Genomic DNA, 22,663 nt, shown 5'->3' with positions numbered 1-22,663 from the left:
TTTTGCACAGACAGCTTAATTTGGTAAGCAAATGAATCTATTTCCTGATTCTCTGGATTTCCCTTTTCACAATATAGCAAGTCAGCGAAAAGAAGATGTTTACCGCTGTTCCATATGAGTAGTAAATACAAGAACAGAAAGAGCTAACTGACAACAGGCTTTGAGAGCCTCCTTTTATCTGTCACCAATAGTGAGATGGCAAACTCCAGGATGATGCTCACTTTATATCGTTTATCTCCGAGAGTCAGAAGGAACGAATCAGCATGAGAAAAGAGAGCACGGGGGCCTGAAGTTGCCGTTTGAAACAGAGAAAGTTGAGTTCCCAGAGCCTGGCAAGGGCGGGAAAAGGCGGAGCACCAGAGTGAGGGCGGACGAGGTGCTTGATCTGACTCCGAGCAAAGTTCTCTGACGGAGCCAGATCTCCCCGCACGGCAATGGGTTCAGTCACCTCAGCACTCACCCGGTCGCGCAACACAGTGGTGCAGCTGACCTCGGAGCCGGCAGCTCCTCCACGGATCACCTCCAGAAAGCCGCGAACCTTTAAAAGCCCGACCAAAGAGACGACAGCGGCAACTATAGAAGTCCGTAAACTCCCACCTGTTCCCGGCGCCTGGGAAGGGAGCAGCAGGCCTGCCCCAGCCGCGGCAGAAGTGATCCGGGAGCTGTCTGACGTGCTGAAGTATTCGGAAACGGAAGAAAGAGCCCCTGGGCTAGTCTTGCCTCCTCCCCGCCGTAATCGTAGCGCCTGTGAGTATAATCTTGTATTTGTGTATATAATCATATACATTCATATCAACAAGTATAATCATGGAAGGGATAAGAAAAACATAGACTTTGAGATGCTTCTCTTTCTCGTATTGTTCACTTGATTTCATTTCCCTGATCGGGGTCCGGCTTCCAATATGTCCTACTGCAGCAGGTAAAACTTTCTTTGAAGTGATCTGACCCTATCTAAGCGAGTGTGAATTACTGTATATTATCAAGATGCAACATAGGAGAAGGCTGGTCTATTTTCAAGAGTACTAAATGAGTAAAAAGCTCTGGATGGTGCAACTTTTCATCTCCCTTAAGCATGATGACATAACCAACAGTATCAGTTGAAATTCACTTTGGTATTTGGATTTCAAAGAAGACAAATTCTTCTTTACTGAAATTTGGTTTTCATATAACTTCAGAGTTGCTTACATTGGTGTGATAGAATTAAGTCAGATTTAAGTTGTGAATTAAGTTCAGTTTAGGTGTTTTCAACCCTATTCATTGCCAAATAAAGTTTTCTAGCATTTTGTATATCATCTCTCACCCTGATGGTGACCAGCTGTATTAGACTATCTACATCTGTAATGATCTCAAAGCTCCAGACTGAAAAGCCTTTTCTATTATTGCAAGTTGCATGTCATCAGGATGCTTGGCACTCCTGGGATTTACAAAGTAGACAATCTGCAAACATATATGTTTACATAGATTCCTTATTGTATAGGGTGTTTTGTAGAGTAAATAAACAGGATAGCACAAGTGAAGGCTTAGCCTGCTATCTTCTGTTCCCAACAAGGCTTCCATTAAGCATGCACTCCCTTTCTTTCACAATCAAACAACTCAAAAGCTGTTCACTTCCACATCCTCCTGTTAGATTCATTTTTCCTCCATAACTTAGAATGAACTGATATTTTAAATTGCAATTTCAAAATCAGATCCCTTTTGTTTTCCAGGTGTACTTAATTTTCCTCTACTGAGATTAAAGTTATTTCTATTACTGTATTTTTCAGACTATAAGACCCTCTGAAGTATAAGCTTTTGGGTAGGAAAAAAAAATCTGCCTCCCAGCAATTTGTCTCCTTGCAGCAAATAGCAAAGAGCCTGGTCAGCTTCAGCACAGCCTGATTAGCACAAGCAACTGATTGTCAGTTGGATTGGCCTCCTGATGATCAGGTGTTTCAGGCTGCAGAGATTGCCATCACCTATGGCTACCTCCACACACACCATTTTTGACCTCTGAATCCCATTTTTGCCCTCTGAGTGCCCTGTTTTTGGCACACCCCATTTTCAGCCTGTTTAATGCAGCAGGGATCAGAACAGACCAAAAATGGGAAAAGTTGAGGCCAAAAATGAAGCATGCGGAGACTGAAAATTGGATGCAGAGGCCAAAAATGGGGCACACAGAGGTAGGAATAAGCGATGGCGATCCATGCAGCCTGAAACAGCTGATCATCAGGAAGCAGATCAAACTGACTTTGATCTGCTGCTTGTGGTAATCAGGCTGTGCTGAAGCTGACCAGATTCTTTGCTGTTTGCTGCAAGGAGGCAAATTGCTGGGAGGCAGAGGCCGAAGGATGGGGGCCGGTGGGTGGGCGGGGTTTCAGCAACATTCTCTATATAAGATGCACAGACATTTCCACCCACTTTTGTGGGGGGAGTACATCTTATACACCGAAAAATATGGTATGTAGAATTTTCATGTCATTATCAGTTGGTAATTTGCTTCCAAAGGAAGAATCATGCAGACAGCACAAACTGCGGTCATGGCTTGGTTGAGATCACAAGAAAGTCAGTTAGGAAGTGATTACTAATAGAAAGTGAAGGATGTACATAGCAATCTAGGTTTTGACAGTACAAGAATATCGTACACTGCAGAACTTTTATCCATTAGGTTAACCCAGAAAAAAGCTGTACCACTTTTCTGTGATCTACTAATATTTAGTCTAGAAAGATTAGGAAAAGCTTTAAGTAGGAAGGCAACCTCTAGTTGCTATTGATCATAGAGTTCAATAATCTTTGTCCCTTATGTAATTTTTAACTCCTGCGTGGCTGGAAAACTGCCTCTCAGTTAGCCTTTGAAAAAATGAAAGGGCTGCATCCAGTGGTGGGCTTCAAAATTTTTAACAACCAGTTCACTGCCCTAATGACTGGGTGGGTGGGCATGGCCAAGGGTGTGGCCAGGGTGTGTGACAACACTCAGTCTCCTGCAGCACTCTTCCAGGCAAAACAGGGCACAGGGGTTAATTACAAAATGTGAGCTTTACTTTGTGAAATCCAGAGTCAGCGAGCAAGGGGTGTGAACTGCACAGAAAATACACTTTTGTTTGGTTATGAAGAAAATCTAGACTGACTTTTAGCTACACATCTTCCCAGCAAACAGCAAATTTTGAAGATCCAGGTAAAGAGGATTCATTTTAGGATGAATAACCACAGTTTGCATGTTGGAGGATCCTAAAGGAATGCTGGAAAACTCTGTATTTTAAAGAACATTTGAGGGAGGGTTGCAGAGAATAGACCTTCTCTGCCTGAGGCTGTAGAGACCTGGCACCAATCAAAACATTGTTTGTGAAGCAATTCATCAACACTGACAGGGAATCCACTAGTATATGAAAATAAGAGCAAAATCCACTCCCTTCTAGTACTGATCATGTTACCTAGCTTGGTAATGAAACATCTGCAAGAAAACCATCAAGCTCAAAGAGCACCAAGGACCCCATAATTTAACCTGAGCTAGTGTTGTGATTCGCCAGTAGCAGGTGTGGATGGTTGAGGTCTCGGAGAGCGAGGACTTGGATGAGGGGCCTGTGTGTGATGCAGGGAAAGGGCCAGGACAATCAGAGAGTGGAGTGCTGCCTTCAGGTCTTGTGGAGGCTGGCAGCAGTGATGCAGAGACCCCAAGGACCCTGTGCCCAGTGTGCGTTCATGCAGGGCTGTTTGAAGGAAAGAGCAGCTGCAGCAGCACGGGCAACTTGGGAGTAAGACTGCATGGTGATGGCCCCTCCCTTAAGGGATAAAAGCCAGCCCTCAGAGGTGGGATTCTTTGCAGGAAGCAAAGAAGTTCTTGCACTTCACATCTTGTGGAAGTTCGGACTATCCTGGTTTGTGTTTGGAGACTTTTGATTTTGATTATTTCCTTGCAATTTAATCTAGTGTTCTTGGCAGCCTTGCACAATCTTGGCAAGGCTTGTTCTTATCTGGGACAATTAGTTTTTAATAGCGTTCTACTGTGAATGAACAGAATTCACAGAGAAGCATTAAAAAGATTTTGCTTTTATCTCTGTTTGGTGTTTGTTTGCTTTGAACGAGGCTTGGGTCAGAACAGCTACACATATTCTCTTTAATCAATAAACACCTTTTTGGTTAAAGAGACTCAGAGCCTGCCTTATCTGAGATGGTTCCCAGTAGATTTCATTCTAAATCTTGATATCATTTCTATAAATAATGAATGTAGAATTATAATGGCTGAGTATTTGATCCTTCAAACATCAAAAAAAAAAAAAAAACAAAGCTAAGAGATAAATGAATAAAAAATAGATTTGAAAAAAGGAATAGGTTCAGGAAAGAAAAAGAGTGAAAGTGAAAGAAAGAAAGAAAGAAAAAAAGAGGAAAAGGAGAAAACAAAAAAAGAATGACTTCCAACTTTCTTTGGTACAAATATAAGTAAAAATATATCAAACTCTTACTCTAAGATTAACATTAGTCTACATTATTTCCATAATCTCATATCTAATCATCAAAGCCCAGATCAACTTTTATTTCAGTTTTTCACAAAAAGTCCAGTAATGGTTCTGTTGTGGTTATCTGGCAGCAGGTGCGGATGGCTGAGGAGAGCAAGGACTCAGATGAGGAGCCAGGACTGTTAGGGAGTGGACTGCTGCCTTGAGAGATTGTGGGGGCTGGCAACAGTGATGAGGAGGTTCCCAAGGAGCCTGTGCCAAGTGCGCGTGCACGCAGGATTGCTCATAGGAAACAGCAATTACAACAGCACAGGCAACTTGGGAGTAAGGCTGCAAGGTAATGGCCCCTCCTTCAAGAAGATAAAAGCCAGCTGTGAAACTAACCTTCTTTGCAGAAGGCAAAGACATTTTGAATTCAGTCTCATGGACATTACAGTTGGTATTTGAAGACTCTTGTATTGTAAACTATTTCTTATCTGTTGTGTTTTGGCAGACTTGCAAAAACTTGGCAAGGTTCTTTCTTGTCGCAGCTAATTAGTTGGAAGCAGCCTTTTGTCTGTGAAGAAACAGAATTCTTAGCTGAAACATAAAAAGATTATACTGCTGCCTTTGTCTTGTGTTTGCTCTCTTGGAACCAGGTTTAGGTTAGAACAGATTCATATTGCTTTAATCTCTGTTTGTTAGGGAAACTACAACTGATTTATTTAATTGCATCAAAGTCTAAATAAAACAGGAATGGAAAACCCCAAGCTGTAGTGTAGACCCATGCATCTCAACTTTGGCAATTTTAAGGTGCATGGATTTAAATTCCAGAATTCCCAAGGCAGCATGAAGTTTGCCATCTTAAACTTGCCAAGATTAAAAAACAGTGAATCTGTAGATAGGGATTTTACCGTTCCTCTTTCATTGGTCCTTACTTAGTTACAAGCAATCATAATGCAAAATCCTCACTTCCATCCCATCCCAGATCAATGATACTGCAAAATCTTTACTTCCATCCCATCTCAGACCACTGATAATGCAAAATCCTCACTTCCACCCCATTCCAGACCAATGATAATGCAAAATCCTCACTCCCACCCCATCCCATTCCCTGATTAACCTGCATTCCAGCTCTGTTCTCCTGCTTGCAGGGCAACAAAAGAAGACCATGTGACTTCAAGTTTAAAAAAAAGTTCAGTCAGACCTTCCAACTTCTCAGGGAAAAAAAGATCTTACGAAATTGGAAGGTCTGACTGAACTTTTTAAAAACTGGTGGTCACATGGTCTCTTTTGGACTGCAGGGGGGTGGCAGCCTTCCAGTTGATCGGCGCTGCAGGTTCATTCATCGCCTCCCAGATGATCAGCGTGGTTTCCAGTCATGTCCCTGCAGCTTCCCCACCTTGAATGGCAACCCCAGGGGGGTTGGGGATCGCAGGGGGCACAGGGAGTGTGCAGGGGTATAGCAGGATCTAGGGGGTGGGGCAGAGCCAGCCAGTGGTGGGGTTTTCCAGTTCGCCAAACTGCACAGAATTTTAACAATGCAAACCATCTGCAGCCCACCTTTGGCTGCATCCATGAACAGGAAACCTACAAAATAGAAGAAATAGAAGCCTCTAAATTGGGGATTATTATACTTGAAAATCTTGGGTTAAGTGGGTTCTAAGCTAGAGGACATGAGAAAATCTGTTAAATGACTTTTTGCACTATGAGAAATAAAGTAGTCAGGTAGTCCTACATTTATGACCACAATTGAACCCCAGGTTGTCCTAGACTTATGACTACAATTGAGCCCCAAATTTATGTTGCTAAGTGAGCCAATTGCTAAGTGAGTTTTGCCCCATTTTATGACCTTTCTTGCCACAGTTGTTAAGTGAATCATTGCAGTTTTTAAATTACTAAATTGTCAGAAGAAAAGGTGATCACATAACCCCAGAACGATACAACCATCATAAATATAAGTCAGTTGCCAAGTGTCTGAATTTTGATCATGTGACCACTGAAGACGCTGCAATGGTCATAAGTAACTTTTTTCAGTGCCATTGTAACTTTGAACGGTCACTAAATGAATTGTTGTAAGTCAAGGACTACCTATATAATGGCTTCTGGTGAGACTTCATGGTGAACTAGATGTTCCTGAATGAGAAGGAATGGCACTGTGTGGTGGTGACTGGAGATGAGACAGCAAATTCTAGCCAGCTTCTAGATTCTCTATTAAAAAAAAAGAAATTGTGAGATCACCTACTTGGATTTGGTCTTTGTGGGTAGTATGATCTCTTTTCAAATTCCCCGAAATGCTTCTTTCAATTACAGATTAAATTTCAATAGCAATAGTCTTCAATAACAAAACAAACACTAGTCAGAAAAGAGAAATATTTCAGGATTTAGTGAATTTTTTTTTGAGTATGTATAAAGGTCTGCTTACTGGTTAATTGATATGCATATTTCAGGAAGGGAATATAATTAATGTAAAGAACAAGACATATGAGTTATAAGAGTAGAAGAGATACTAAGCAGGGGCTAATAATTTTTCTCCTTTGCCTGTCTCCCTCCTCTTGGTTTATTTTTGTCATGTGGTCTAATAAAAATAAATAGACACAACATTCCTAATAATGATTTGTGTTAGCTTATAAATATGTAGGCATTCCTCAAGTCTAGTACTAATGTATTGAATGGGATTCAGAGAGGCAAAGTATTTACTTTTGGAGGCTTTCAGTCTCCTCTGCCACTAGAGAGGATAATCAAGAGAAGTATTTTGTATTGGTCTGTTTAGAACTTAGTTATTATACTTCTTATTGGTTCTGTTTTCCCAGCTCTGCAGTCCCCATCCTTTGCAGCTTAGCAGCTCAGCTGGGGGAGGGGAGAGAGGGGAATTGGATTGTGTGAATGGCACACACCTGCATGCACATACACAGCCCTTGCTTGAGTGGTGGGCTGGCACATATGGCACAGCTCAACTTACACAAGTGGTGGTCCAGCACGCATGTGCATGATTGCACACTGCTCTGCTGCTCATGCAAGTTGAGCTACATGAATACTCATTCTGGTCAGCCACTCATGGGGCCCAATTCCAAATGTTCTTCATAAGTTTATTTACATTTTAATATGACTTCTATATTGATTTGGAACTCACAAAATAAATGGCAATATCTGAATGGGGAAATGTTTTTTGCTGTATATAAAACTAGTCAGATTCTAACTGTTCATTGATAATCCACCACCAATCACAATATATTATTCTGTCTTTCTTACTGTTATTGTTGTTTTTATTGCTTTTATTTATAATGCTGGACCTTAACACACACACACACACACACACACACATACATAGAAAAATTCAGCTCATGACAGTATTGAATATTGGACATGTCAAGTATGAAAAATTAGTGTCTACACATAAAGGTTCGATGAAACTGATTTCTCACTTTATGTGATTTATCATGCCTATGCACGGAAATCTTCTCAACTAACAGCGCCTACTTGGAGTTAGATAATTCAGTGGAGGTTGGACTTAATTCACTTGTAGCTATGGGATTTGTTAGAATATTCATGAACTGGCAGAGGCATGGTTACAACGTCAGCCAATGAATAGATAGAGCAACTAGGTGAACCAATGAGGGTTATTTGGAAACTGAAACTGGAAATAATCTAGGCATGACTCTATATTAAGCTCTGAGCTCTGAAGTTGCAGTATTGTCTGCAACTGCTGAATTGAAACTGAAACTGTTTTCTCCTCTGCTTGTGTTTTTGCCTGAAACTCTCTACCACATTGGAAGAACCTACATGGTGTTGTACATTTATTTATGTGGTATATGCAGGGGTGTGTGAGATTGTGGCTAAAGAAAAACCACCAGGATTCAAAGTTGATCCAAGGAAAAAGGCTTTATTGGATATACATCTGCAGATGGGTTCCACCCTTGGCAGCTGGGAGGAACAAAAAGCATAGTTTTTGCTCTACTCTTATATCTTAAAACTACACCCCTCTTCCCCCTCCCCCGTATACAAATGGCTCGATTTACAATACATCTTTCAGGATACAAGTTACATTTTATTATCTTTTTGGTACCCAGCACATAACAGACACTTTCTTACCCAGTATCTGGCATTTCAAAGACATTCCAAAAAGTGTGATAATTCCCAGCGCTTCAAAGACGTTCCAAAAAAGTAACTGGTGTCTGGTACTGCACTCCCTTACTTCAAGGACATAATCTATCTTTCAACATGAGATTTGAGTCATAAAAAGGATACTTTATTAACACTTCTCACAGGTGGGATTCAAATTTTTTAACAACCAGATCTGCGGATGTGGCTTACTTGGTGGTTGTGGCTTTGTGGTCATGTGACTGGGTGGGCATGGCCAACTCAATGTCACTCATGTCAAGGGGCAGTTTTCCTTGCTTGGCCTCTCATGACAGTGGGGATGCTGCAATGGACGTAAGTGTGAAAAATGGTAATAAGTTACTTTTTTCAGTGCCATTGTAACTTTGAATGGTCACTAAATGAATTGTTGTAAGTTAAAAATACAAAAAGCTTCTTTGCTTGCAAAAAGCTGCCCTAAATACCAATCATTAGATTAAAAATACCTGCAAGCCAGAGTTATAAATCAGGCAGGGTGCCAGAGTACCTTGAGGAATAAAAATAGTTAAAATGCAATGATAACTATCAGCAGCCAACTCTTGCTCATAAAGTGAAACCCGTTAGCAGAGAGGTCATTTAAGCTCTCCCGAAAGAGCACACCCAGGAGAAGCAATCCTTAGATCCATTTGCACCACTTAAAGACACCAGCTGGTTTCACTCACCTCACAAGATATCCTAAGGAAATCATCCAGATTTAAGGAAAGATCACATGCCCCTCAGAAAGGCAGTAAAAATATCAGTGCCAAGCTTGCATCCTGCCTCTTGGAAGTACACCCCAAAAGGACAGTACCAGATACCACTAAAGCAGTGAAGGAAAAACCTCTCCCCAGATAGAAAAAGAAACCATGAGGCAGGAAAAAAATCAAACACATTACAAATAATTAAATCACAACAGTAGCTGTTCCTTGTTAAACCAATTACCAGAACAAATAGGAACTAACCTGCGGCTTTGCTCCGCATTAGGAGGGCTTCTCATTGAGTCCAATGCATCAAGAAAGAGACCAAGCCGGTTCAGTCTTGGATGAGCAGCCCCGAACACGCGCTCAGGGAAGCTCTTTTATTGAACACAGATTGTTAAACGTCACAAAAGAGAAAGTTCAGTCTACTTTACATGTTAAAAGAGTGGGGGGTCTCAGTGGATACATTGTAGCACCCAATCACAGTGCTTAAGGGATACAAAGTAACCAATCTGCGCCTGCAGTCCAGCCAGTAGCCCAAGGTGGGCAGCATCCTTTTGTTCCTGATACCTGCTTTCAGCCTACGTGAGGTCTTGCAGGTATCGAAACTCCTTTGCTCACGTGAGGCTTGGCATATATCAAAACTCCTTTGCCTACGTGAGGCTTTGGCATATGCCCAGGCTGTTAGATGTGGATTCGCTGCTGCATCTCCTCTGTTTTAGTTTTACGCAGAGGATTTCTTCTGGTTCTTCGCTATAGCCCATACAGATGTCCGTGCGCATGTTCTCATCGGGGTCCTCTGAGGGTATAGCTTTGTACAGAGATTCTTTTTCCCAGAGGGCATTGACCTGTGCAATGGCGCGTTTTTCTGCTAGCAGTGACAGACTACTGGAGATGGTGCGAACAAAGATTGGTAATATACATGGAAGAATGACACACCCAGCAGCAATAATACTTATGAGTGCTACTATAGCTTGTAATCCTGGCAGTTTTGGGAGCCAGGAGCTAAAGATATTTTTGAGGTCCATACTTGATCCGGATTGTAGGTTAATTGTCGCATCTCAGTAGTTAACTGCGCTACGACTTTGCCAACCTTGTCAATTTGAAGACAGCAATTTGTGAGATTAAACCTTCCACATACCCCCCCTTCCTTGGCTAATAAATAATCCAAAGCCAAGCGATTTTGGTAGACAGCTGTGCGCAATTTGTCTGTAGCAGTTGCAAGAGTGTTTAGAGCCTTATCTATTCGTTGACCTGCTAAATCTAAGACAGCTTGCAAACGAATGATTCTATTAAGCATATATATGGGGGTCCTGTACCCATAAGACCCGTCTTGGGCCCAAGTAGCCATGCCATAGGTGCAGACGATTCTTTCTGAGGTCCTGGTGTCCCCTGTGTATTCTGATTGGCAGGGGAAGCCTGCAAAAGCATTGTCGGCTTCCCTTTTTTTGCGAGACAACATGTCATAAACAGGGATGCCTAGTTCCTGCTTCACTGAGATAGAAGGAGGAAGAAGGAAGGTCTTATCCATCCCAATACACATGACCCTTGCCAATCTGCTGGGAGGGATGGGTAGGCTAGGTTGCCGCAGATCCAATACATGTCATTGGGTGCAGTCCAGTTCTGGGAGGATGAAGTGTCCCTGAGATAAGGGAGGAGGGTTGTGTTGAATTTTGTGGGTGTGGTAGTAGCATTATCAGGTGCTGTCCAATTCCGGTAGGAGATGTCCCACGTACCTAAACAAAGGAGATGTCCTACCGGAATGGACCTGCTTCGGGAGAAGCAGTTTCTACCGATTAGATTGGTAGTAATTGTCCAGATAAGGGGTCAGGGGCAGTTCTGGCTGTTATGTTTCCTATAGAAGACATGTTGTTGAACAGTGATGGCGAGGCTTCTAAGGCTTGCCATGGCCACTGTTCTCCTGTGGTGGTCCCCCGCAGACAAAGCAATTGGTTATTGCAAGTGGTTTTGCAATTTTTCTGCCATGTCCATGAATAGGTTTTTTGCTATTATGCTGGTATCAGGGCTTTATCTAACTTTCTTAAATTATTATACACTGACCAGCCTAATGATGTTTCCTTACCCTTATATATCACTTCTGTTTTTATAGTAATGTAGGTGTTTGGGTCTGCTCCTATGCCATCGATCCCTATACCATAGGTATCCATGGCAGGGTGTTGTCTGGAGATAGTGATCACTACCTTGTTGTCCTTGGTAGACCCTGATACTTGCTTTAAAATGTGACAGATGATTGCAGCCTGAGTACCTCCCCCAGTGTAATCACAGACACAAGACCAACCCGAGCATTCAATGGAGCCCCCGCAAGGGATCCAATGATTAGGTTCCCTACGGCCCAATTGATGGGTGTGGGACACAAATACTTATGATCATGAGCATATTTGGTTTTCCAAACATTTGACCCATAAGGATATCCCCTGGTTTGGAACAAGCAATGAAAACATCAAAAGTTAAGACAATTGGGTCAGTACCATCCTTAAGCACAGTGGTGTGATTTAGGTAGTAAAGTTTTCCTCCCCTTCAGGATCGGCTCTGCCAGAGGCTTTTGGAAGTCCGGCCCACAAAGTAACATTGAGGCTGAACAGCCGCCTTGGGGTCATAGCAAATAGTTTTTGAGTTCATTTTGCATAACTGATACATAGTCCCGTTATTCTGGCAAGTTTTCCCAGTAGAAAGGCATCTCTGTGGTTGCTGGGTATGGTAAATGAGAGTCAGTCGAGTGAAGCCTGCTTGTGTGGTTTTGGTCAAGCAGGGGGTGCAGTCATTTGGTTTGGTGGGTTTTTGTGATCTTTTAATCCTATGCAGCAAAGGGGGTTCTGAATATGAGTGTCAGGCTGATTCACGAATTGTCTGTGATGATGATGAGGTGAGTTAAGGTCTGAGGATTGTCCAGGAGCTGTAGGTGTTGCGCGAGAATCATGGAGGCGTCGACCTGAACAATAGTAGGTGGTTGCAGTAGGATGGGATATGAGGAGTGTAGCTCGAGGGGTTGTTCAAAGGTGTTGACCCGGAAAGAGGCGTTGCTGGAGATGTAGGACCATGGCTGAGGAAGCGCTGACCATCTGAGATAAGGGGGAAAATGTCCCAGGATGCAGTGCAGGTCAGCAGGAGGGGGTGTCTGGCGTGAAGGCATGTTACTCTGGATGGAATGGAAACTTTGGAGGTGTGTGCAGCAAGGAGGAAGAGGAGGAGGAGGAGGGTCAGCAAAGCAGCAGGGCAGATCATGTTGATATGTCTGCAGCTGGTGGTTTTGCTACCTTGGGGTGGTATGGTCTCACGTGCCATCCAGGAACCCACAGGACACGATCTGGAAGCTGGATAGCTGTGTAGCCGCGACCCCAGGTGAGGAGATCAGCAGGACCTTTCCAAGCAGGGTCTGGCAGTTGGCGGTAGTATACCTGTGGTTTGGGAGAATCAGGAGGGGGAGGAAAAGTGTTGGTCCGCTGCTGTCGTAGCAGGGTGCCAGAGAGATTGAGGAAATTAAGCGTATAAAGGCAAAGATTAAGGGTGTTTTGCATCGCCGGGAGGCCAAGGGGTTTTTTTCCCTTTGGTCAGATGTCGTTCTAGCACTGTCTTTAAAGTTAAATTGGCTCTCTCTGCCAGGGCTTGTCCCTGGCTGTTGTAAGGGATCCCAAATTTGTGGGTGACCTGCCACTTAGAGCAAAATTCTGACATAGCCACACTAGTGTATGCAGGACCATTGTCTGTTTTTATTTCGCTTGGGCGTCCCAACGATGCAAAGGTGCGAATGCAGTGGTTAATGACATGTTTAGAGGCTTCTCCTCTCTGCGGGGTTGCCATTATGAACCCTGAATAAGTATCAATTGTGACATGCAGGTACTTCCAGGGGGCAAATGGAGGAAACTGAGTAACATCCATTTGCCATATTTCACAGGCTTTCAACCTGCGGGGATTTACTCCTAAGGGGATGGAATTGGCTTGCTGACTGCAGGTGGGCATTGCTGTCTGATGGCTGAGGCTTCTGCCATGGTAAGGTTAAAATGTTTCATGAGGGCTTTGGCATTTTGATGAAAGTAAGAATGGCTTTCCCAGGGAGTTAGGGTGTGCGTGGTCATAATACCTGCAGCCGCTTGATCAGCCATGTCATTGCCTTCCTGGAGAATTCCTGGGAAAGGCTGGTGGCTGCGAATGTAGGCTACAAGGAGAGGGTGTTGTCGTTGCGCAACAAGCTGTTGCAGTGTAACAAAAAGAGAGAAAGGTTCTTGTCAATAGCGGGAGAGAGGTAAGAGTCGTGGATGGTAGAGACTATTTGGGTAACATACAGGCTGTCCAAGATCAAGTTGAGGGGTTCATGAAATTTTGGAGGACTAGTATGGTTGCAGCAAGCTCAGCCCTTTGTGGTGAAGTCTGCACAGGGGTGGTTTTGGTGTGCCATGCTCCATTCTTTTGCCAAGCGCATGCCCCTCGTTCCCTGCTGCCATCAGCAAATATAGTCAGGGCACTGACCAAAGGTTGTTTGCTGATGGGAGAGGAGAAGGAGATGGGTATGGTTCAATGATCTGAAAACGTGGGTCAGCGGGTGGGTGGCAGGAGACTAGCCCAGGCCAGTCGGATAAGGCCAACTGAAGCTCCTGGGAGTTTTGGAATAGAGGTTCAAATTTGCAGCAAGAAGGGGATAAAAGTGTGGAGACATCTATCCCCATGAGTGCTTTTTATGCGGCTGCCCTTTACGATTAATTGAGCCAATTGAGCTGGTTTGGAAGTGATGGAGCATCAGGGTGTGTGGGAGAGATGGATCCACTCTAAGATGTGGAGCTTTGGGTCCTTTTGGGTCACTGCCGCGGTCATGAGCCTTGGGGTGGCTAGAATGACCATATCTAGAGGAGTATTGGCAGCGGCCCTATCCACCCATATTCTACGTATGTTCTCTTCTATATGGGTCAGCGCTTGAAGCTGAGGTTGCTGCAAGGATATTTTGTCAGCGGGCCCTTTTCCCCAAGTAAGGGCTTCGAACAGCGGAGAAAGAGTGTCAGTGGTTAGTGACAGGAAAGGTCGGGCCCAATTAATGGTGCCCAGATATTGTTGAAGCTGAACCAGGGTAGGTTGAGGAGGCAGAGAGAGTGAGGGGAGTGAAGGATAGGCAGTAGTTGAGAGCATTTTATAGCCTTAGATATGCATAGGAGTCAGCACTTGTACCTTTTCAGGTGCTATGTGCAAGCCTCCCTTTGCGCAGGATGGCTTTCAGGAAAGAGAATCGAAGCAAACACTGTACCTGGGGGTCCAGGAGCAGCAACAAGGATGTCATCCATGTAATGATACACCAGAAATTGTGGATAGGCAGAACGATAGGGTAAGGACCTCATTTACATAGTGCTGACACATGGTGGGGCTGTTGAGCATGCCCTGAGGTAGGACTTTCCATTGAAAGCGAGAGGAGGGAGAGGAGTTATTCAAGCGAGGCAGAGTAAAGGCGAACAAGGCGCAGTCAAGTTCATGCAGTGGGATAGAAAAAAAACAATCTTTAGGTCAACAACCATGAGATCAAATTTTTCAGGGATGATATTGGGATTTGGCAGACCACATTGTAACGCCCCCATTGGTTTTATAATCATGTTCAAGGCCCTCAAATCCTGTAAGAGCCTTCATTTCCCTGATTTTTCTTTACAACAAAAATGGGGTGTTGTATGGACTGACAGATGGTTCAACATGCCCTTTGACAATTTGGTCCTGGACAAGTGATTGCAAGGCTTCTAATTTGTCTATAGTAAGGGGCCACTGATCCACCCAAACAGGCTCTGTGGTTTTTAGTTGCAGCCGCAGTGGGGTTTCAGTGGAGGATGCCATTAGTCTATGATGAGTTTGCATTAAGTTGAGACATGAGATCATGGCCCCACAGGTTAGTGTGTAGTGAAGCACCAAGGGTTGGAGGTAGGCAGTGCGAGAGCGTCAGATGAACTCACTGGTAGCCAGTGTTTGCTATGGTGGGCGTGCTGAACTCCTCCCACTCCCCCGAACGGCCGGGGCAGTTTCCAGGGGCCAATCGTCGCGCCACTCAGCCGTTCGGATGACACTAACGTCAGCTCCAGTATCTAAGAGACCGAAAAGACCTTATCATTGATTGTGAATTGTAATACAGGCCTGGCTCATTCCATAGATTGATGGACAGCGAATGCCCAGGCATCTTCAGTTTAACAGGTACTGGAACAGCAGTTGCCACTAGTTCTCCTTGCTAAATTTTGTGGGAGTATTTCCAATTACCGCTATGGCAACTGAGGAAAAGTCATCGAATCTCTCAGAAATGGAGATGCAATAATTCCTTTTGCCATGAGGTCCCGGATGGGATTTCAATTTATGAGGGCGTCATGGCAGGAGGGATGGTTTTCAGACACGTGGGGAGAAAGTACACAGTGCCTGGGATGTCAATTTCCATATCTTCAGAAGCAACTAATTGGAAAGATATGGTGTCAGCCTTTGGAGTGGGGCTGGCTGACTGCTCCCCCTCTAGTTTCCCTGCGGTTGGGGTGCTGCTGCGACACTGGCTTGCCCAGTGGTACCCTTTGCACCTTGGGCAAATTGTTTTGGCTTGTTGTTGTTTTGTGGATTGTCCCTAGCCCTACATTGTGCTTTGAAGTGGCCTGGTTTCCCACAATTGAAGCAATTCCCAGCCGGCCTGTTTTGAGAATTTGCTTGCTGCAGGGCCATTGCCAGGTGTTCCATATTGTAGGAAACAGTCCCCACGATTCTGCAAGCCTTTAGATAGTCTGAGAGAAGCCCCCTCGGGCAGCCAGAGGCTGCAGAATCCTTTTGCAATCCTCATTTGCATTCTCAAAGGCTAATTTCAACAGAAGCTCTCTGCGGGCCTCTCCATTTGAAATTTGCCTCTGGACAGCCTTTTGGAGAAAAAAGGAGGTGCTGATGGTGTTAATGAGACCTCTGACATACTGTGCCTGAATGCCATACATGGCCACAGCTTGTTTTAAATCTCTAATTAATTTCATGGATAAGGGTTCAAGCCTAGGCAGCATATTCCCAGCTCCATCCCCCACATATTCTATGGGGACGAGGGAGAGCTCCTCTAGGGTAAGAGAGCCCTCCTTGTGCCCCTGTGCCATGGCTTGTGCAACTGCTCCCATGGGTGTCTGATCCCCCGCAGGATTTAATTTAGGAGGAACCGAGGGCTCAGGAGCTGTGGGGGAAGAGGCTTCCAGTGGGAGAGCGTCTTTGGTTTTGGTCTCAGCAGCATAGGGAGGGGGACCTCCCGCAGGGGGGGGTGCCAGCGTTAGTCAGCACTGAGCTGTGAACTTTTAAACATTCCATAATTATCCGCCAGGTGGTTAAAATCTTTGGCGGAGCCCTGGGAGTATCATGAAAAAGTCACCCAAACGTTGCCATGTGTGGAGACTTTTAAGGACCCCTTTTCCGGATAAGCCAGACACTGCGTGTGGATGTACTTTAAAAGCGCTATGAGGTCCTTTTTAGTTGGAGCCGAGAGCGTTTGCCCTGACTCCTAAGAATCAAAATTGTGAGCTCTTCGTTAATTCCCTTAATTCTTGCAGATGCACCATCTGCACTCTAGAAATTTCCGCCCATACTCACCTGAAGGGAGGATTTTCTCCTGGGGAGGGATCCGTGACACTAGACGGCGTCCCTGGGTTGCAACTGGCTCGTCCGGCCGGGTGAGATGGGAGGTCGAAGGCGGGCGGGTCTGCTTCTTTTTCAGCAGATCACGTCGGGGTCACCAGATGCGGCTTTGCTCCGCATTAGGAGGGCTTCTCATTGAGTCCAATTCATCAAGAAAGAGACCAAGCCGGTTCAGTCTTGGATGAGCAGCCCGAACACGTGCTCAGGAAGCTCTTTTATTGAACACACATTGTTAAACATCACAAAAGAGAAAGTTCAGTCTACTTTACATGTTAAAAGAGTGGGTGGTCTCAGTGGATACATTGTAGCACCCAATCACAGTGCTTAAGGGATACAAAGTAACCAATCCGCGCCTGCAGTCCAGCCAGTAGCCCAAGGTGGGCAGCATCCTTTTTGTTCCTGATACCTGCTTTCAGCCTACGTGAGGTCTTGCAGGTATCGAAACTCCTTTCTACGTGAGGCTTGGCATATATCAAAACTCCTTTGCCTACGTGAGGCTTTGGCATATGCCCAGGCTGTTAGATGTGGATTCGCTGCTGCACTAACCAGATTTCTCAACCCAGTTTCTTTTCAGGAACAGAGATTAATATTTTTCCTTCCAAACAAAGCTGAATAGGGAAAATTATCCCATCAATAAACACAGGATTAAATGTCACCAAGCACAGAATTAAATTTCATCCAAAACCAGTTTTAGACCAAAACTCAGAAAGGGTATGTAAACTCACATTTGAATGTCAATCTTTCTAGCTAGCCAAGAAGAAGTATTTCCAGGGGAGTATTTCCTCCCAATATCAGTGTAAAAAGCTTAAAACAACCCTTCCCCTTTAAGAAAATATCAAGAAAAGAAAAACTCCTTTGGAGACAGTAAGTCCAGACATACTGCCTAGAATGTAATAAGGGTGGAAAAAAACAAAAGGAGATTTCTTCTAACTACCAGTTCTCCAAACTGCTTAGAAACTTAACAAGGGGTTCTATGGAACTAGTCAGAACTGGTAGAATCTTACCCCTGGTTATATAAAGAAGTTAATGAATTCTGCTGAATCAGTCATCTGTGTGTGCTTTCTGGATTTGAGTTTCTGCTGCAAACTCTAACAGGATTCTAGGCTGATCCCTCTTTTAACTCCACTCCCAAATTCTATTCCTCTTCCTATAGGAGATTAACAACTGTCTTTAATGATGTAAACTTTGCAGTGTCTCTATGATTAAATAATTGCAACTGCTCACAATTATGATATTAGCATCCTGTGATCATATGATTATCATTTGGAACTTTCCCTTCTGACTTTCCACAAGTAATGTTAATAGGGAACTGGCGGGAGATTGCAAGTCATTCAAACAAGTGCTGCTGCTATCAATTTTTCTCTAATTTTTCTTCAGTGGTAGGGGTAATCTGTGGTATTGACCTGCACTTGTGTGCACCTTTAGCATTCACTTGTGTGTCTACTTGCAGTCATAGCCACCCATAGCACTTGACTGCTCATATCACCATACATGTGCCTACTGCACTTTGTAGTATTTACTTGCTTGATGTGGTACTTCCCACCATCTGCTTGTGAGCTGTAACTTCCTGCTGGCTTTCCCATTGATTTTGTTGTTTGGAAACCAGCAGGAAATTGTAAGCTATAGTCCTATGAGTTCTTCACTTAATCACTCATCTGAATCTCACTTATTGACAGCAAAGGGACTGCCAGGCAGGATTGTCATAACTAAAAGTGGTGTGGTCACATGATGTTATGCTTTACAATCACATCACTTAGTGTTGGAAATTCCAGTTCCAATTATTGTTGTAATTCAAGGACTACCTGCATAGAGTTAGTACATAACTGATCTTTATTTGAATTACCCCACCTTTTCTAATTTGAAGTCCTCAAGATATAGGAACTCATCTCCCAATTTTCATGCTAGGTGTAAGGCATCCAGAAAGTATCCATGATATTAATCTCCAAGACATCTCTCTCCAAGGTTGAATTTATTAGAAACAGATCTGGTATGTCAAAGGTAATTTCCCAAGTGAAATTATTTTTGCACCTTACATAGAATCCACCTTCTCTCCTCCCACTTCTACAGTTCATAAATCACGAGCACCAATTAACTGCCACTGGTATTACTTAATATGACATACAGAATAACTTTGAACTTTTCAACTCTCTAAAAGGAAAAAAATGTGGCAGCTGAATTTTAAAGCTGACAGGCATCCCCCCTTGAAAACCCCTCCTCCTAAAAGAAAGGAAAAGAACAGATACAGGGGTTAACACATTTTCCTTAACCCACTCTCCCCTCCCACGAGGACTCTTTGGTTTGTGGGGAAAATCCTCATGGAATTGGTTAATCAATTGATCAGCATGAACATCCCAACTCTTTACCCAACTAGCATCTGAGAGAGGTTATTCTTTCCATTAGACCAAATATTGCAATCGGCCACGGTGTAATCTAGAATCGAGAATTTTTTGAATTTCATAATATGCTTCCCCCTGTACCAACGGTTTAGGGGGAGTGATTGGTGGTGGTCTTATCATTGATGTAGTAGCTGGTTTTAGTAAACTACAATGGAATACTGGATGAATTTTCCCCAATATTCGAAGAAGACTTAATTAGACAGTGACCAGATTGATTATCTTTGAAATTGGGAACGGACCCAAGAATTTTGGACCCAGCTTCTTACTGGGCAGTTTCAACCTAAAATACTTGATTGACAAATATACTTTATCCCTTACTTTAAAAGGCGGTTTAAGGGATCTATGTTTATCCGCCTGTTTTTTATAATTTTTTGCAGCTTCGGTCAAAGCTTTTTTTGTATCTTCCGATCCTTTCTTTAATGAGTTCATCCATTCTGTTAGGGACATGGATGAGGGAGGGTGTCTAGGTAACTCTGGCATCAGGACAACATCTATTCCAGTGTTGATTTGGAAAGGATCCCGTGCTGCTATGTACTGCATTATTGTAAGCAACCTCTGCAAAAGGTAATAACTCAGCCCAATTTTCTTGTTGATAATCTACATAGCATCTAATGTATTGTTCAATCATGGCATTAGCCCTCTCCACTGCTCCCTTACAAGCAGGATGGAAAGCTGAGGATAACCCTTGAGATGAACCAATGGATTTCAGAAATTTCCTCCAAAATTTTTCAGTAAATTGTACCCCTCTGTTTGATATTATTCTACAAGGTAATCCATGTGGTCTATAGATATGTTTCATGAATAGCTTTGCAAGTTTTTTTTGCAGATGGAAGTCCTTTGCAGGCTATAAAATGGGCCTGTTTAGAGAATAAGTCAACTATAGTCCAAATGATTGTATTCTCTTCACTCTTAGGTAGTTCAACAATAAAGTCCATTGTGATCTCTTCCCAAGGTTGGGTTGGTTCTGCAACTTGTTACAGGAGGCCAGGGGTTTTTCCAGTTCTGTGTTTTGTTGTGGCACAAATTGAGCAACTTTTTACATAGTCCTCGACATCAGGTTTCATTTTTGGCCACCAGAACTGTCTTCTCAGTAAATGTAGGGTTTTTAGGAATCCGAAGTGGCCTCCCAGCAGGGAGTCGTGGCTATGCTTTAGTACCAGTAGTCTTAGGGTTGCGGGTACATAAAGCTTAATCCCTTTCCAAGCTAGTCCGTCATTCATTGTCAACTCATTTTGATGGTCCAGGAACCAAGGGTTGGTCAATAGCGCTGTTTTCAATTCTGTAGTCAGCTTATCTTCCAGGTGTTTGGGGTTGTGGTTGGCTTGGGCTCGAGTGGTCACTTAGCCTGCCAATTGAGCTTCTGAAATTAAGGCTTGTACTATTTCCTCTCGGTAGCTGTCAAACTGAGGTTTTCTGGACAGAGCATCCGCCAGTAAGTTTTATCCTCCGGGGATATATTTAATGTTAAAGTTGAAACACTTGAAATATTAGGCCCAACGGACTTGTTTGGGCAATAATCTCCTAGGGGTCTTTAGAGCCTCGAGGTTCTTATGATTAGTCCATACCTCAAAGGCCTCTGCCACCCCTTCTAGAAAATGCATCCAAGTCAACAAAGCCCACCGTACAGTGAATAATTCTTTCTCCCAGACCACCCACCTTCACTCAGTGTCTGTCAGTTTTTTAGACACATAAGTCAAGGCATGATGTCAACCTTGAGAGTCCTTTTGCAGCAAAACAGCTACCACTGCTACATCATTTGCATCCATTTGGACAATAAAGGGCTTGGTTGCATCTGGGTGCTGGAGGATGGGCTCAGCTGCAAAAAGGTGTTTTAAGGCCTCGAAAGCTTTCTAACAGTCCATAGTCCAAGCTTTGGCTTTGGTCCAAGCTTTGGCTTTGGTTTTGTAGATGATGGGCCTGTTTTTAACAGATCCATCAACAGGAGGGCAACTTCAGCAAAGTACAGAATGAATTGTCTATAGAGGTTGGCAAACCCCAAGAAACTTTGAAGTTGTTTTCGAATTCTGGGGGGTTGCCAGTCCAGCACCGCTTTCACCTTTCTGGAATCCATTTCAATCCCCAGGTTGGATATTCAATAGCCTAAGTAGTCAAATGACTCTTTGCGGAATTCATATTTTGAGAGTTTCACATATAATTTGGCGGCTAGAAGTTTTTCTAGAACTTGTCAGACCAATTGAATATGTTCTTCCATGGTTTCACTGAAGATAAGGATGTCACCCAGTTACATGAGGACCCCCTTGGTAAAGGTGCAGGTGTAGCACCTCATTCATGAGCTGCATAAACACTGCAGGAGCCCACTAAAGTCCGAGAGGCATGACTTTGAATTGGAAGCTACCCAGAGGGCAGTTAAAAGCAGTTTTCCACTCATCTCCTTCTTTGCTGTGGACCTGGTAGTAAGCTTCCCTGAGATCTAGCTTGGTGAATATCTTGCCCTTCGATAGGTGGTTCAATAAGTCCTTCATAAGGGGGAGAGGGTACATGTTTTTGATGCATTTTGATGTTCCTGCCTCTAAAGTCAACACACAATCTCAACCCACCATCTTTCTTGAACAACACGGAGGCAGCTAGTCTTGATTTGGCAGGCTCAATAAAACTTCATTCCAAATTGCTGTCGATGTATTTCCTTAATTCAGTCATTTCAGCAGGCATCATGGAATACATCTTTGGTTTTGGTAATTTCGTCCCGGGCTCTAATTCTATGGCACAATCAGTGGCTCGATGGGGAGGTAAGACATTACAGTCTTCTTCACTGAATGCTTCAGCCAAGTCTTTGTATTGGTCGAGTACCTGGGGGTTATCTGGGAGAAGGTGGGATGCCATGGATGCTGGCTCAGGCTCTGGGTTCAAGCTGACTGGTGGCTTTGTAGTGGGTGAAAGAGGGGGCAACGGGCCTGGTCCAATGAGGATTTTTCTGAATCCATCCTCCCATTTGATCATCAGGGCCCATTTGTCTAGCCAAGCAAGTCCCAGTATGATTGATTCTGACATCTTGGGGGCCACTATGAAACGTATGAGTTCGCGATGTGGCCCTAATTCCATCTTGATTAATTCAGTCACCTGAGTGGCTGCCCCCCAATTCAGGTTCCATCCACTTGCTCAAATCTGATTGGGCATTTTAGCAGGTTAGCCTTTATGCCCAATGGTTCAACGATGGGGAGTCCGATAAGGCATCTAGAACACCCAGTATCAATGACAGCTTCTAACTCCCCCACCTCCCCTATTTTGGGTAACACTAACTTGACCTTGACTGTAAAAGGTATAATGGAATCACTCACCATTGGGTTGTCTTCACAGGTCGGGTTCTCGAGGATGTGGTGGCAGTCTGGTGGTCTGTTGCTCCCATCTGTGCCGAGGGGGCTTTCCCAGCTGTGTTTGGTGAACCTGCCCCTGGCTGGAGGTCTTT

At 43.8% G+C, this 22,663-nt stretch overlaps 1 protein-coding gene across 3 annotated transcripts in view; it reads left to right on the top strand.

The window, feature by feature from the left end:
* The first annotated feature begins 387 nt into the window (after positions 1 to 387).
* Positions 388 to 22,663, top strand: part of PDE1C (phosphodiesterase 1C) — a 335,246-nt gene continuing 312,970 nt past the window's right edge. For 2 of the 3 annotated variants that reach the window (XM_087917919.1, XM_087917921.1), the window contains exon 1: positions 388 to 747. In XM_087917919.1, the coding sequence (XP_087774045.1) occupies positions 435 to 747 (313 nt within the window). In that variant the 5' untranslated portion in view covers positions 388 to 434. The remainder of the gene's footprint in view (positions 748 to 22,663) is intronic. The other variant, XM_087917920.1, reaches the window with a different exon arrangement.

Source organism: Pseudonaja textilis, chromosome Z (genome assembly GCF_049901715.1).
Source record: "Pseudonaja textilis isolate UNSWEBS1 chromosome Z, rPseTex1.2, whole genome shotgun sequence".
NCBI lineage: Eukaryota > Metazoa > Chordata > Lepidosauria > Squamata > Elapidae > Pseudonaja > Pseudonaja textilis.
The sequence above is the reverse complement of the archived record's forward strand: the minus strand, read 5'-3'. Positions and strand labels throughout refer to the sequence as shown.